General features: G+C 43.7%; 2 protein-coding genes and 1 pseudogene across 4 annotated transcripts in view; 1 reads left to right on the forward strand and 2 right to left on the reverse strand.

Annotated features, from left to right (window-relative positions):
* ACAP2 (ArfGAP with coiled-coil, ankyrin repeat and PH domains 2) overlaps positions 1-17,538 on the reverse strand; it is a 135,369-nt gene that overhangs the window by 86,829 nt on the left and 31,002 nt on the right. The gene's annotated exons all lie outside the window — the stretch shown is intronic.
* Positions 11,873-12,360, reverse strand: LOC307097354 (ribonuclease H2 subunit C-like; annotated as a pseudogene). The gene has a single exon. The product of its transcript is annotated as a ribonuclease H2 subunit C-like (transcript).
* On the forward strand, positions 12,701-13,583 carry LOC307096789 (small integral membrane protein 30-like). Its single transcript, XM_079766352.1, has one exon. The coding sequence runs from the start codon at positions 12,752-12,754 to the stop codon at positions 12,929-12,931; it is 180 nt and encodes a 59-aa protein (XP_079622478.1). The 5' UTR covers positions 12,701-12,751; the 3' UTR covers positions 12,932-13,583.

Consider the following 17,538-nt stretch of genomic DNA (forward strand, 5'->3'; position numbering starts at 1 on the left):
CATACCATTATGTGAGGCAGCAAGTTTTTAAATGAGATTGATATATATCTACTGACAGGGAAAAACACAATAGACTATTTCATGGGGGGGAGCAAGTTACAAAATTAAACATAATGTGAGGCCAATTTTGTGGAGAAAAACTTTGATAGTATACACATAGAAAATTATCTGGAAACATATTCACCAATCTATTAATGACAACTTTGGAGAATGGGGATTAGAGAGCAGGGTGTATAATTAGGGATTTATACCTTTTGCTACTCGTATTTCTGGATTCTTTAGTATTTGTAATAACTATGCATTTTTAAATAATTTTTAAAGCTAATAAAGAGGGAAAAGAAAAAAGTTTAGACATTACCTTCCTAGGATGTGGGTCCTCCTAGAAACTCTTCCCCCACCCATTCAAGCTCAATTAGATGTCCCTTCTGTGCCCCCAAAGCATCTCACATATATCTCTATCATTGTTCACTTCTTCCTTGGCAGTATACTCAACTTGTTTGTTGACTCAATAAAGAAACTCCACAATTTTCACTGTCAAAAACTCTCTTTGTTTAACCTTTACATAATTCAGCTTGACTCAAACTTCAACTTCTTTCAAACAAATTAGTTGAAATGACCAACTTAAGATTTGATTTAGTTGTTGATTTCTACTGAACATATACAGTCATGTGCAGCCTAACAACCTTTCTTCCAGTCAACTTCAGACCATATACATGATGGTGGTCCCATTCTACATAATAAATAGGTAATGTGCAAATTAACCCTCACACCCTCACAAGATGGCTGCCTATGACCAGGCCAGCAGGGGGATTAGTGAAGGACGACTGAACAAGCAGGCTGCGTGGGGTGACCAGGCTGGCAGGGGCCGTGAGGGGCAACTAGGCTGGCAGAGGGGGCAGTTGGGGGCGATTAGGCTGGCAGATGGGGTAGTGACAAGAGACTAGGCCAGTGGGGGGGGGGGGGCAGTTGGGGGCGACCAGGCCAGCAAGAAGGGGCAGTTAGGGGTGACCAGGCCGGCAGAGGGGGGCAGTTACGAGCGACCAGGCTGTCAGGGAGGGGGCAGTTGGGGGCGATCAGGCCGGCCAGGGGGCAGTTAGGGGCAAACAGGCAGGCAGGCAGGTGAGTGATTAGGAGCCAGCGGTCCAGGATTGTGAGAGGGATGTCCGACTGCCGGTTTAGGCCTGAGGCCCAGGATCAGGCCTAAACTGGGAGTCAGACATCCCCCGAGGGGTCCCAGATTGGAGAGGGTGCAGGCTGGGCTGAGGGTACCCCCCCCCCACCATGCATGAATTTCATGCACTGGGCCTCTAGTCTTAATAATAAAGAGCTAATATGCTAATTAGACCGAACAGCCAAACGACCTTCCAGAAGTCCTTCTGGAGGAAGCCGGGGCTGAGAGCGCCAGCCAAGGCTGCGAGGGGCTGCCAGGGCCGGCCGAGGCTGGGAGGGGCTGCGAGGGCCGGCCGAGGTTGCAAGGGTCAGCCGGGGATGTGAGGGCCAGCCGGGGCTGCAAGGGCCGGCCAAGGCAGCCAGGGCTGCGAGGGCTGAGCCCCTTGCATGACCTTTGTGCCGCGGGCCTCTAGTAAGATTATAATGGAGCTGAAACGTTCCTATCACCTAATGTTGCCATAACTATCATAGCCACAGTAAGGTCTTAAAGTCAGAGTACAACTCAGTACTCATGTGTTTGTGGTGATGGTATTTACAGGAAACCTAGTCTAATGTTTTACTCTGAGCAGGTAGGAAATTAGATTTTTTTCCCCTCACACACACAAAATCAGCAGTACTTTAGAAAGCTGTTTCCATTTCATCCGCCCTTCTCTTAACCGCCTGAATTTCTTGTCCAGGGAGTTATTTAGCATATTCAAGCAGGTAAAATGGCACTATAATTACAGTGGGAGTTAACATCCTTCTACAATGCCATGAAAGAAGATGGTGGAAGAAGAGATGGCCTATCTATTATGTTAGAATCAATAAATCAACAGTGACTAATGACTGGTTAACAGCCCCATCCAGTTTTCACAGTAAAGCGTGCAAAGCTAGAATGAAGGCACCAGTCACCTACAGAGGGTTAACATCACTTTAATGAGGAAAAAAGGAGGATTAAGGAAAAAAAACTGCAAAATCACAGCTATATAATATTGCGTTCAACTGGGCTCAGAAAAATAAAGACTGAGGAGGAAGGCATTTCCATTTGCAATCCCAACAAACTCAGGCATGTCTACTTCCCAAGAATTCCTGTCACAGTTATGGGCAATACATGTAGGGAGAAGAGAGCACTATAAACTTCATGGGGGAAATGAGATTTCTATGTAGAAAAGATTTCTGTGACTGATAATACTGTCAGGATGACCAAGTATTTCAAATAAGATAGAACTATCAGCAGACTCACAATGAGAGAAAGAAGCAAGATGATAGGGACATCTAGGATGAGGCCCCGACAAAACTGTCAACAACTACAATTCAAGACCTGTCATATTCCCCCTCTAATGGTTCTCCATTACCCTTTTCACTACTGGAAGTGGTATTTAAGGCTCAAGTACTATGCAAATCAGAGCAAGTAGGTAACTACATACTGAGCCTTTCATGGTTCTCTCCATGACCTATCATGGGCTGCTAAACAAATCACATCAACAACTTTCCCAGATTCTTCCATTAACAACAAAATCCATATTAATACATAATAAAAATAATTTTGCCTTACATTTTCACTGTGTTTTATAACTGGCATGGTACCTGCATGCAAGATATAGCATTTGTTATATTAAGAGAACATAGTCTAGTAATGTAAAATAATAAAGAGAAAAAAAACTTAAAAGGAAGTGAGAAACAACACCAGAATCACAGAATCTTGAATTGGAAGAAACCTTAGCAAACTGCTGAATGTCAGAACTTTTCAATGAAAGTACAGCAGCTGTTTAGAAAAGCATTTCAGCCCTAGCTGGTTTGGCTCAGTGGATAGAGTGTCAGCCTGCGGACTGAAGGGTCCCAGGTTCAATTCCAGTCAAGGGCACATGCCCAGGCAGTGGGCTCAGGAGGCAGCCAGCCGGTCAGTGATTCTCTCTCATCACTGATGTTTCTCTCTCTCTCTCCCTCTCCTCTTCTCTCTGAAATCAATTTAAAAAATATATCTAGATAGATAGATAGATAGATAGATAGATAGATAGATAGATAGAGATAGATAGATATAGATAGATAGATATAAAAAACCCTACTATGCAAATAGACCGAACGGCGGAACAATGGAACAAATGAACAACCGAACAAACAACCGGTCACTATGACATGCACTGACCACCAGAGGGTATGTGCGGAACATGGCGGGCATTGGCCATGGTGGGATGGTGGAGCAGGTGAGCAGTGACGCCAGGCCAAGGCAGGGCGCCAGTCACTGTCATCGGGGCGAGCCTCTGGTGGTTACTAAAAATTCTTTGTTCCCGCGCGCCGCAGTCCCACCCGGCACTCCCAGCTGCTGCCGGCGCCAGTCCCGCTCGCACCCACTGCTGGCACCAGCCCCACTCACACCCGCAGCCAGTGCTGGAGCCGCCGCTCACACCCACAACCGGCACCCGGTGCTGGTCCCAATCGCTCAGCACCATCAGCAGGTGTGAGCGGCGGCTGCTGGCCCTGATCACCCCTGAGGGCTTCTCCACCTCTCCCTGCCCCTGAGGGGTGATCGGGGCAGCAGCCATCACTCGCACCTGCTGATGGTGCTGGCCCCGCTCGCACCCGCTGCTGGCACAGGCCCCAATCGTTCCATGCCGTCAGCGGTGCAAGCAGGGCCGGTGAAATCAGTGCATGAGAGTGGCAGCGGCAGCAGTGGGAGCTGGGATGCTGGCAGACAAGGGACCAGGGCCGTGGCAGGAGGGGCCGGGCAGGGGTGCGGTGGATGGGCCGAGACCCGCCACTGTGCCCACCGCAGCCTCGTGGCCCACAATTCCTTTGAAGGTGCACGAATTTGTGCCCTAGGCCCCTAGTGTGTGTGTGTGTGTGTGTGTGTGTGTGTGTGTGTGTGTGTGTTGTGTGTATAGATATATAGATATATAAAAGCATTTCACACCCTGGCCAATGTGACTCAGTTGGTTGAGCATCGTTCTGTGCACTGAGGGGGTCACTGGTTCAATTCACAGTCAGGTCACATATTTGGGTTGCAGGCTTGATCTACGGTCAGGGTGAGTACAACAATGTGCAGCCAGTCAATGTTTCTCTCTCATACTGAAATTTCTCTATATATATCCCCCTCTCCCTTCCTCTTTCTTTAAGATCAGAAAAACATATTTTAAAAAACAAAAAAAAAATCATTTCACACTAGAGGCCCAGTGCACGAAATTAGTGCATGGGTAGGGTCCCTAGCAGCTGCCGGCAGCCAGCTGGGGCCTTCCTTCATTCCGCGCCACCCCCTGGTGGTCAGCGCACGTCATAGCAAGCGATCAAACCAGACAGTTAAACTCCAGAGGCGACACTTTGCATATTAGGCTTTTATATATATAGTATCTCATCTCTGTTGAAACCCTGCAATTTTTAAACATCTGTAAACAGGATGCAGAAGAATACAAATTTAAGAGAGTAATAAATAGGCTCAGGGTTTTAAAGACAATGTTCCCACCATAAACCATTTCATTAAAAATATTTTTTTAATTGATTTCAGAGAGGAAAGGAGAGGGAGCGAGAGATAGAAACATCAATGACAAGAGAGAATCATTGACTGGCTGACTCCTGCACGCCCCACACTGGAGATCGAGCCCACAACCCGGGCATGTCCCCTGACTGGGAATCGAACCATGACCTCCTGGTTCATAGGTCGACACTCAACCACTGATCCATGCCAGCTGGGCCCACCATAAACCATTTTAAGATAGTAAACTGGTGACAGTGAGGCAGCATCTATTCCCCAGTATAAGCACCTCATCACCACCTCTACAAAGCACCCTATGCTCATTTCAAATAGTGCGCTTGGCACTCAATATGATAAGTCAACTATTTAGTCTGGATGGCTAAACTAAGAAGTCTTGAGAGAGACGATGGTTCATTTTATTATATATCCCTAGTTCAGTTAATTACCAAGTAAATTAACTGAATGGAAGGATAGATGCAGCATTTAAAACAATTATGTAACCTGGGGACTGGAACCACTCAAGATGACTATACCTACATCTCAGTGTACATGTGATTATGTGTAACTTCCCAAAACCCTCTTGCTCTAGCTAAGTTATTCCACTTTTTCATGATTTCTCCAGTCTCATTTAGATGTTACCAGAAAATAAAAAAAGAACACACAAATAATTGCATAACCCTCACAACTAGATTTACAAGGAAATAAGGAAAAAGTCAGTTTTTTCCACATACAAGGATAAGCCTATGTTCTTTTAATGTAATCATTACAATACCTATAATTTCTCTTAATCTTGAGAAAAGGGAAATTTATATAATACTCTAGAATACAGAATAATATAAGATTTGGACTTCTAAAGGAAAGAGAGCCCTTTGGTGGGTTTCTTGAGCACCTCAGAAAGGGGGCACTAAAAGAAACTTCAAAGGAGCTAAGGAGGAATTAATTCCAATACCACCATAAAATTATACTTCCATGATCCCCTCACTTCATTCAACTAATAATCAAATAGAAAACCTCAACATTCAAAGAGAAGAATCAAAATAGTTAATCAAAAATAGGAAAAAAATTAAGCAACTTTAAAAAAATAACACAAAACTAGAAAAATTCATACAAGTGAGGAAATTTGAGATTTATTTCCCTTTCTTTTCTCTAATAACAAACAGGAGCAAATATCTATTCCTTGACATCTTACCTAATAAAATAGTAATATGCAAATTGACCGCACCTTCGCTATGCCCAAGCCACGCCCACCAGCCAATCAGGGCGAGTATGCAAATTACCCAACAAAGATGGCAGTTAATTTGCATATGCTGAGGGAGGGAGGAGTGAAGACTGAAGACAACTTAGAAGGAAGATGGAGGAAAAGTGGAAAGCAAGATGGCTGCCAGAGGGAAAGCCCGGGCGGGGCGGGGCGGAGTGGGGCGGGTGGCAGCGGCGCGAGTGCAGAAGCGGCGGCTGCAACAGCGGCAGCAGCGGCAGCAGCGGCAGCAGCGGCAGCAGCGGCAGCGCATGCGGCCGCAGCGGCCGCTTGCAGGATTTTTTCTGCAAATGGGCTACTAGCATGTGAATAAAATAAACAAAGATCCTTCCCTCCCAGACCTTACATTTAAATGAGGAAGACAGACAACAAACAACATCCTACATAATAAAAGCCTAATATGCTAAGTGTCCGTCGTCTGGTTGGATGTTCAATCAATCAAAGTGTAATATGCTAATGATATGCTAAGGCCGCTCAACCGCTCGCTGTGATGTACACTGACCACCAGGGAGCAGACACTCCGACTGGTAGGTTAGCTTGTGGCTGGAGTCCTATCAGGACTGAGTGAGATGGGCCAGACATGCCCTGGAGCCCTCCCATGGTCCCTCCCCCTCTAGCCAACCTCCCGCATCCCTCTCTTGCCCCGATCGTGCACGGGTGGGGTCCCTCAGCCTGGCCTGTGCCCTCTTGCAATCCAGGGCCCCTAATGGGATGTCGGAGAGCCAATTTCGGCCCAATCCCACAGGCCAGGCCAAGGGACCCCACTGGTGCACAAATTAGTGCACCGGGCCTCTAGTATCAAATAAGTCGATCTGATAATGTTCTATAAAGTGATAAGTGCTATTTTTTGTTTAAGTCAGAATAGGGGTTGGGGCAGAGACAGCTACAATTTTTAAATAGGGTGGTCAAATAGGATGATATAGCAGAAAAAATAATCAATGCAGTGGCCCTGGTATGTTCAAAGAACAGCCAGGAAGCCAGCATGGCTGAAAATGAAAAAGCAAAGCAGAGAAGTGTAGGAGAGGAATTGAGATAAATGATAGAGAGCCCATCACAATGATGAGCCTTGTAATCCAACAGTAAAGATTCTAAGTGAAATATGGAACAACCAAAGGGTCTGAAGCAGGGATGAGACACATGATTCATTTTTTTCAAGAATCATTCTGCTGGCGTGAGATTTTAGGGAAACAAAAGAGGAAGCAAAAAAATCAGTCAGAAGACTAGAGATTTCAGTTAACAGATGATGATAGCTAAAGCTAAATTCCACTCAAGTGTTAAGAAATGTTCAGATTCTGGATATATTTTGAAAGTAGAGCCACAAGGATTTTCTCATGGACTAGATGTGGTATGTGAATGTGTGCACAGGTACACCAGTGAGAAGGTAGACCTGTAATCAAAGATGTATTCAAAGACTTTGGCTGGAGCAGCCAAAAGGATAGAGTTACAACCAAATGAGATGGAGAAGACTATGGGCAGAACAGGTTTGGGGAGAAAAGATCCCAAACTCAGTTTTGGACTGGACTCTGAAATCTTTATTATATACACATGTAAGGGGTGACATTAAATAGGTGGATAAATATGTGAGTCTGGAGTTTAGAAGTCTGAACTTGGGATATAACTTTACTAATCATAGGCATTTAGATAGTGTTTACAGTCCCAAGACTGGACATTACCCCCCCCCCAAAAAAAAAAAAGTAAAGACAGAAAAGGAGGATTAAGGACTGAGGTTTGGCACATTCAAGTATTAAAGATCTGGAAAAACAAGGGAAAATGAGAAAGAGCAACTAACAGAGAAAAATCAAGTGTGTAAAAGGGAAATGAAAAAAGTGTATCAAGGAGGAAGGAGTTATCAACTATGTCAAAAAGCTACTAAGAGATAAAATAAGATAAGGGCTGAGAATAAACATCAATTTTAAGATAAGTCAAAAATAGTTGGAAAACAATTTTTAAATTTTGAAAAATGGGACTGGCCTGATACGTGGATGAACCAAGAGTATGGTCCTATAGGAGAGATTAATTTAATATTTTAAAATAGATGTTTGGAAAATTTTCCAGAAATATCAGACACATGAAACTAAAATGAGAAAAAAAATTCCCAACTAGAAATTATGAGAATGCATATTAACAATCATCAAGAAAAACAAATGGCTAAGTTCCCCACTTCTTCTCCATTCTCAATCCCTTCCTGGAAGCTTAAACTAATTAGTTGGATGAAAAAAAAACACCTTCATATTCTTTTTCAGGAAGTCTGGGCAAAAGTCCTTATTATCACTTTTAATATTAAATACAACCTAACTTCTACAAATGCAAGGACTGCTAATCTAGTTCTAACTCTACATGAGACAAGGTACAGTAGATCAAGATCTGCGCTTTCTTGTCTTTTATAAAATTAGGATTCATTACAGTCTAACTCTGATTCATTTTGTATAGCTATAGTCACTATATAGTTAGATAGTTACCCTTTGCTGATAAATTCTCAAAATTAAAAGCAAACACAGAACGGGGGGAAAGGTGGGACATCTGTAATACTTTCTACAATAAAGATAAATTTTTAAAAATAAAATAAAAGCAACACATATACACAGATCAATCACTTCAAAATAACTTCATTAACTGTTTAAGAATGGATTATAAATCTGTCCCACAAATTTACCAATCAAGTGTTTCAGTAGTCCACAAAATTGTCTTAAAAACTAGGTCATCTTTGAATAGTCTAGCTACAGTAACCTTAATGCAATCACATTAACTATATTGCTGAGGAGCCAAGAATCTCTGTAGTTCAAACTTGACTTTCTATCAGCAAGTCCTCATCCTCCAGTTTAACCATTCTTATACTCTAAAGGAGATTGTGCAACTTAAGAGACTGTACAACTACGGTAATACCTATATTTAAACTGAGTACTTATTCATATTCCACAGTTCATCATTACATCTAATCCACTGATTTACAATGGCTAAGAAGGGACTACAGATACATGGATGTTCACTAAACACCTATTGATCTATAGCATCTCAGCTGCAAATTTCTGGAGGAACCTAATATTACCAACAACAAAAATCCAGGAAAATATTCCAAGCCATCAGATGACTTAACTGAGAGAGATAAACTGGTATGTAGCCGTGGCTGGTTTGGCTCTGTGGATAAAGCATTAGCCTGCAGACTGAAGGGTCCCGGGTTTGATTCCGGTCAAGGGCATGTACCTCGGTTGCAGGCTCGATCTCTGTTCCTGATGGGGCGTGTGCAGGAAACAACCAATCGATGTGTCTCTCTCACATCAATGTTTCTCTCTCTCTTTATCTTTCCCCCTCCTTTCCACTCTCTAAAATATTAATGGAAAAATATCCTTGGATGAGGATTAACAACAACAACAACAACAAACAAACAAACAAATAAATAAATAAATAAATAAATGTTGTTTAAAAAATAAATAGATAAACCAGTATGTATACGGATGATATATTTACCTTAATAAAACTGCTAATGTGACACTTTCAAGTAAGTATAAACTAAGACAACATATAAGTTCAAAATGTTTTGTGTTTAACACAATTCAAAGGAAAAGAAATATAAACTACTATTTAAACTTTTTTTTTTTTAAGTGAAAGAGAGTTTATTGGTAATGAAGTGAGACAGAGAGTAAGCTACACCAGACAGAGCAGCCTCTTAAACTGTTACAGACTTATGGATTGGCTTGAATCTTATTTTCCTTATGGTATGACTTGTAGCATATCTAAATCTGTGTCTAACAACCCATTTTATAAAAGGATTCTGTTGACTGCTGACAAGTCTATTTTGATTTGCCTTTTAATGCCATAAGGAATGGAGATATGTACATGACATATACTAAAATCTAGAATATGTAAAGATGACAGTAAGAAAGGCTCCTGGAATAATAATGGTAACCACACCTACCTCTGTAAAAATGGAGGAAACTGCCCTAACTGGTTTTGCTCAGTGGATAGAGCGTCAGCATGAGGACTGAAGGGTCCCAGGTTCAATTCCAGTCAAGGGCATGTACCTTGGTTGTGGGCACATCCCTTGTAGGGGGTGTGCAGGAGGCAGCTGATCAATGTTTCTCTCTCATCGATGTTTCTAACTCTCTATCCCTTTCCCTCTCTGTAAAAATATCAATAAAATATATATTTTTTTAAATGGAGGAAATTATATCCTGGCCCGTGTGGCTCAGTTGCACCAGGAGGTTGCCAGTTCGATTTCCAGTCACGGGCACATGCATATGTCAATGTGTGTTGCACTCTCCAATGATGTTCCTCTCTCTCCCTCCTTCTCTCTCTAAAAAAAAATCAATAAACTGTTCTTTATTTAAAAAGAAGGGGAGAAGGGATTATGACATATGCTACAACATGGATGACCCTTGGAGACATCAAATAAACCAGTTAAAAAAATACAAATATTCTGTGGTTCCACTTATATGAGGTACTTAGAGTACTCAAAATCATAGAGACAGGAAGTGGGATGGTAGCTGCCAGGGGCTGAAGAAAGAGAAGTTATTGCTTAATGGGTACAGAGTTTCACTTTTTTTGAAAAGAGTTCTGGAGATGAATGGTGGTAATCCTATCTAATAAAAGAGCAATATGCAAATTGACTGTACCTCCGTTATACCCACAAGCCACGCCCACCAGCCAATCAGGAGTGAGTATGCAAATTAACCCAACCAAGATGGCTGTGGCCACGGAACTGCAGCAAGCAGGAGGCTTGGGTTTCCCCGGCAATGGAGGAAGCCAAGCTTCCCTGCCGCCCTGGCCAGCCCAGGCCTACACTCAAGGCTACAAAGTTTCCATTATAGAAGATAAATAAATCCCAACAAAAATGGCAGCAGCCACGGAGCTGGAGAGAGCAGGAGGCTTGAGTTGCCCCCGGCGATGGAGGAATTTCATGCACCAGGCAATTTTGTACACCAGGCCTCTAGTAAATATATATAATTGATTTCAGAGAGGAAGGGAGAGGGAGAGAGAGATAGAAACATCAATGATGATAGAGAATCACTGATTGGCTGCCTCCTGCACACCCCCCTACTGGGAATCGAGCTCAGGCCTACACTCAAGGCTACAAAGTTTCAATTATAGAAGATAAATAAATCCCAACAAAAATGGCTGCGGCAACAGAGTGAGCAGGAGCCTTGCCTCCACCCAAGGCTACAAAGTTTCAATTATAGAAGATAAATAAACCCCAGATACCAGGGCCTCCGCATGGGTCGCCGGGGGGTGTGGCCGGCCTGCAAACCACCACAGGCCCCTCGCCCAGGCCACCCCATGCCCCAAGGGAACCCCCACCCGGATCCAGAACACCCTTTAGGGCAAACCAGGTGGCCCCACCCATGCACCAGGCCTCTATTCTATCTAATAAAAGAGTAATGTGCAAACTCCCAAGGGACACTGTGCATATTAGCCTTTTATATATATACAGGAGAGAAAAGGCTAATATACTAAGTGTCCATCCGACCAGTCGCTCTGACGTGCACTGACCACCAGGGGGCAGATGCTCAATGCAGGAGCTGCCGTGACATGCACTGGCCATTTACAGAGAAACGGCACCATGGACCTGGTGCCCACAAAGCAACACTCAGCTTCCCCCAAGTGGGACACAGGCTGCTTCCTAGAAGGCGCTGTCATGGAACCTTTTAGCCTCAGCATTCCGAGCTCCAGGAAGGGAGTATTTCAAGTCAGGTAGTGTTATACATATACTAGAGGCCCAGTGCATGATTGAATCATGCACGTGTAGGGTCCCCTACACGCTTTCGCTTTTCACGGTGGAGCTGGGTGCCTGTCCACTCGTGCACCAGGCCTTTCAGAAGCCTCCGGCTCGGCGGAGGCTTCTGAAAGGCCTGGTGCCGGAGCAGACAGGCACCCAGGTCCCCCACTTTTGTTTTTTTTGTTTTTGTTTTTGCTGTGAAAGAGCTCATTTATTGGGGTGGTGGACTCAGTGGATCCAAAGTGGAGAGCTGGTGAAGGGATCGGTGGCTTCCAGTTTCAAGCACTGGTTCTCAGTCCTGCGGCACCTGTTTATGGATCGCTTCGGCGAGGCTGGGCCAGGTCAGGGCCACACACACTTTGGCATCCGGGCCAGGGATGCTCTCCAGGCCCCACAGGGTGAAGCGGCTGAAACTGGCGGAGGCACGAATAAAGCGGTCGAAGTCCCACTCCAGCGCCTCCGGGGGTTCCACCAGCTCCTGCTCCTCCTTGTCGGATCCCGCTGAAAAGTCCTGCTTCCCCACCGACTGCTCTTCCATTACCATCACGTATCCCAGCAGGCCAGGCGGCACCTCCACCTCCTCGCCCCTCAGACTGCGGCCCCGAAACGACACTTGGAGTCCATCGGGACCCTGACGGATGGCCGGGATGAAAAAGCGCCCCACAGGGGCGGGCCGGTTAACCCGGACTTCACAGGGCAGGAGGTGCAGCGTGTGCGCAGAGTGACGGGGCGTAGGTGGATGCGGTGCTTCTCCATGTCTTCCTCGTTGCTGCTCTCCATCCTCTGCCGGGTTTCCGTGGCTCGCTGACTGAGGCCAAAGCTCACTCCCCCACTTTTGATGGTCCGCGCCGCTGAGGGGGTCTCCCCTGCTGTTGAGAGGCGCAGAGGGTGGGACCCCCTCAGCGGCCCGGATCTGGCCGTTGAGAGGCACAGGGGGCGGGAGTCCAGCCCCCTGTACCTCTCAACCGCAGGATAGCCCCGCTCAGTGGCAGCGGATCCGTGCCTCTCAATGGCCGGATAGGCCACCCTGAGTCCCGCCCCCCCAGCCTCCGCCGCCCAATCGTGGGCGTAGCGGAGTGATGGTAATTTACATGGTACGCTATTATTAGATAGGATCATTTCTTTAAAACCTTCAGCACTCAAAATCCAGCCATCTCAAGGTCCCAACATCATGACCTCAGTTTCAGCACAATTGTTCATAGTCTTCATTTCACTGCTTTTGTTGTTGCCTGTTGTTGAAGCAGTAGAAGCTGGAGATGCAATTGCTCTCTTTTTAGGTGTGGTTCTCTGCATTGCAGGCATTTGTGCTTGTTTGGTGATATATGCACAAAAGAGAAATAAAGAGGTGTGACTTTGAAGGGTCTCCTGAATCAAACCTTGCCATGAAAATATTTTGAGTATCCAGGTTAAAAACTGAGCTTTGGTGTCTAAAAGTTCCCAAGAAATAGTAAATAGGGTAATTTTACATTCTTAGTTTCCCTACAAATGGAAATAAATTTATATATGTTAAATGGAAAAAAATTCTTTTTCACAACAAATAATGCACTGAAAAATGCAGTCTATAATTTATTTGTTAGAAAGAGGGTCAAAGAAGTAAGATGGCTGAAATTTGCATAATATCTAATAATCTCATAATTTTCAAAGCACATGAAATTGGAAGAAGGAAACTCTTGCCCCAAATCCTAGGAAGTTGCCACTACTCAGTTGTAATTACTGCCTCCTGCATTGTTAAGGAGTCTCTTCCCTATATTTTCATTCGATTTTTGTTTTGTTATCTCCCAAGTCAATATTGTACTTAGATATTAGATATCAAATATAGTCAGTCAAAATTTAAAACTTTTTTTTTTTGGGGGGGGGGGAAGTAGTGAAAAACTATATTCAAGTGTATCTAACATTGAAATGGAGAAAAAGATTTAATGTAAAAAAATACTTTGTATTGACATTATAATAGGGAAGAGATAAATAAAAGCTTTTATACTAACTAACAACCCCATGGTGAAAAGCAGTATATAAAATATGAGCCCATTATAAGTTTAAAAAAATAAAATTAGATTAATGTAAAAAAAATTGTTGTTGTTACTGCAAAAAGCTTTACTGATCCCATTTGGTCCAAGGCATAGGGAAGGGCTCCAGGCAGAGAGCCAATCAATATTTTATATCCTATGTAATAAAAGGCTAATATGAAAATCGACCGAAAGGCAGAATGGCTGGTCACTATGACGTGCACTGACCACCAGCGGCAAACGTTCAACACAGGAGCCGCCCGCTGGTGGTCAGTGTGCTCCCACAGGGGGAGTACCACTCAACCAGAAGCTGGGCTCAAGGCTGGCAAGCCTCTGCCACCTCCACAGCAGTGCTAAGCCGTCAGTCAGGCATCCCCCAAGGGCTCCTGGACTGCGAGAGGGTGCAGGCTGGGCTGAGGGACCCCTCCCCAAGTGAACCAATTTCATGCACCAGGCCTCTAGTAAATATATATAATTGATTTCAGAGAGGAAGGGAGAGGGAGAGAGAGATAGAAACATCAATGATGATAGAGAATCACTGATTGGCTGCCTCCTGCACACCCCCCCTACTGGGAATCGAGCCCGCAACCTGGGCATGTGCCCTTGACTGGAATCGAACCTGGGACCCTTCAGTCCACAGGCCGATGCTCTAGCCACTGAGCCAAACTGGCTAGGGCTAACCTTAATAATAACAGGAAAGGAGTTAAGGGAAGACTAGATAATATAGCCATGCCATTTATACTGCTTTGCCAGGAAGCTGCAGTTAACACTCTACAGGTCTATTCCCTGCAAATCGATGGGGGAAGGGACTGGACAGAGGCAGTTTAAATACATGCCCAGTAAGGTCTGGATGATGTGGGAGGATGCTTACCTGTCAGTCACTTGGGAACAAGTTGGTGGCCAGAATAGGCATGGCCACTACCATGGGAAGATTTGATATTTAAACTCCTGAACAAAGGGAATTCCCTCTCTTAGCTCTTGTGCTCTAAGCCCTCTTGTCCTCTTGAAACTCCCGTTGCAGGGGTCAGCTCCCCTGCATTCGCCCGTGTGGCTCAAGGCTATGTGGGACCCACACAGTGGACTGAAGGACTGTAATTAGCCTGATGCTACACTGGACTCAGCTCCACTATGGAAGGAAACTCTGGATACTGGCCCGCCTTGCTTTTGGCTCTGCTGAAGGCCCAGCTGCACATTTTCCAGAACTGGCTTAAGCCCAATGGGACTTTGCAAATCGAGGAATGTAACTTTACGCAAGTAAAAACCACTCATTCTCCCCTGGGGGGCTTCTGGAAATTCTTATTTCAGTGGTAACCCAAGAGCCCCAGTCCCACTAGTGACGGAGGAATTCCACCCACCCAGGCCTCTGGCAACAGCAGCATTGATAAAATAGGAAACAAATTAAATGTCTATCCACAGAAGGGCTAAATACCATAAAGTATTTCCTTACAATGGATTTCCAAACGCCACGAAAACTTAAAATAAATAAATGAAAATAGCATGCATCAATTAGGTTGAATTTCACAATTATAACACTAGAAATAAAACACATCCAACAAAATACTTCCAGAAAGCCTGTTATTTGGCAAGCAGCTCTTTCAGCATAAGCTTAACATGTATCTGTCATAAATATAAAAGGAAATTATCCCAACTTATAAAACCCATTTACCAATTTGAAATAAATATCAAGACTTCAAATCTTTATCTCCAGCCCATATCTCTCTCAGAGCTTCAGACTGCCTATTGAAAATGTCTGCCTGGATGGACCATGCATTATTCAAATACTGGGCATTATCTTTACCAAATATGCTCTTCTCTATCTCAGTAAGTAACAACACTATTCGCACAGTTGATCAAGATAAATCTGGACTCCTCCTAGCCCATTAGTCATATCCAAGCAAACATAATGTCCCATATCATTCTACCTCCTAAAAACTTAGATGCTATCCCACTTCCATGTCTACTACCTAGAGCAGACCATCACTTTCTCTCACCAGAATTGCAACCATCTTCCCAAGGTCTCTACTATTCCAATGAAATTAATTACACTAATACAATACAATGAAGATGTTCTTTTAACAAGCAAAAATATGATCAAGATAGATCAACCCTCTTAAAATTTTGAGTCAGCTTTGTCAATGTAAAACATTCAACCTATACAGACTTTTTGTGAGTTTATTTGAGCCAAACTATCAATAATTGCTGGGAAGCAAAATCTCAATGGATTGAGATAATGCACCAGAGAATGGCAGTTTTACACCTTACTTTATACATTATAATTAAAAGAGAAGACATAAATGGGTTACTTGAAATCCACTTGTGATAGATTAGTTTGGGAAAAAGGAAAGGGTGGGGAACCTCTGGGATTGGATGCAAAGTAAAATGACAGACATACACATTTTTTACATAGGTGGGTACAAGATAGTTAACAGTCAACAATTAACATGAGAGGATTTATGGTCTCCACCCTGGTGCATTGGTTGTGCCCTGAGGGGTCTAGAAAAAGGTGAGTTACCCTGACATTCCAAAGGTATGTTATGGTAGATGTAAAAGAAAATAGATACACTGTTAAGGTAAAGATAGACTTTCGTCAGGGAAGATTTTAGCCTAGACAAAACTACCTGCCATAACTGCTTTTAGTTCAAAAAGTTTTAATTTCAAACCATCCTTTGTGGTCACTTTATGTCTCTGAGTTTGCAAGGCCACCATGAAGGCCTTCCCTGAACTTGTGAGGTTAGCACATAGCCCATTTTGTCCACAGCTCTCTACTATGCTCAGGTTAAAATCCTGACTCAAAAGGCCCATGATTTGGCCCTTATTAACACCTCTATCCTCACCATTCTACATGCATACCTACATTTGGGTCTTTGCACATACAGTTCTCTGCCAGAAGTCCTTCTCTTCTTAAACCTTGGTTAATTCCCAATTTGTCCTTCAACTTAAACATTTTTTTTTAACACATTTTATTGACTTCAGAGAGGAAGGGAGAGAGAGATAGAAACATCAATGATGTGAGAGAATCATTGATCAGCTGCCTCCTGCATGCCCCCTACTGGGGATTGAGCCCACAACCCAGGCATGTGCCTTTGGCCAGAATCGAACCCGGGACCCTTCAGTCTGCAGGCTTAAGCTCTATCCACTGAGCAAAACCAGCAGGGCAATGTAAACATTCTTTACCTTGGAAAGCTTTACTATGCCAACACATCTGCTCCCAGAATTTACTTCAATTGTATCACTTAACAAACTGTGATTTAAGTGTCCATTTGCTCAATGAGGGCAGGGACTGAGTCTTGTTCACCATCAAAGCTCCAAAACCTAGTTCAAAGGTTTAACAACTTAAACTTTGTTTAAAAAGTAAGACTGCAATTTCTTTCAATTTGCAATTAACTTGCTCTTGTGCGGCCTGAAACCCATCTTGAACACTGTTGTTTTTAATAAGTTCTCAACAATCAAGGAGATAAATGGGACATCCAGATAAGAACATTAATTCTTATAAGAGTGTTTTGTAGCCCTGGCTGGCTTACAAAACACTTTCGTTGGTTGGAGCATCATCCCTGACACCAAAAGGTGATGGGTTCATACCCAGTCAGGGCATATACCCAGGAGGCAGGTTTGATCCCGTCAGGGCATGTGTGGGGCGCTGCAACAATCAATGTCTCTATCTAGCTATCTCTCCCTCCCCCTATCGCTAAAACAAACAAACAAATAAATAGAAGTGTTTTGTAGGGAATACCGCCCCCTAAATAGTATATATGTATGGGCTATGCAAAATATTGAGAAATAATGTAACATAGAGATATTTGCAATGGATTGTAAAGTGAAAAAAAGCCTCAGATAAATTTCTAGAAGTGGGATGGTGAAACAAATGTTTTATGAGTATAAATATTTTATGGTTTTTTGTTATACAATAATGTATTATCTACCCTCCTAACCTCCTCCCCTCCCCCAGGCCAAAGGC

Source organism: Cnephaeus nilssonii, assembly GCF_951640355.1.
Source record: "Cnephaeus nilssonii genome assembly, chromosome: 3".
NCBI lineage: Eukaryota > Metazoa > Chordata > Mammalia > Chiroptera > Vespertilionidae > Cnephaeus > Cnephaeus nilssonii.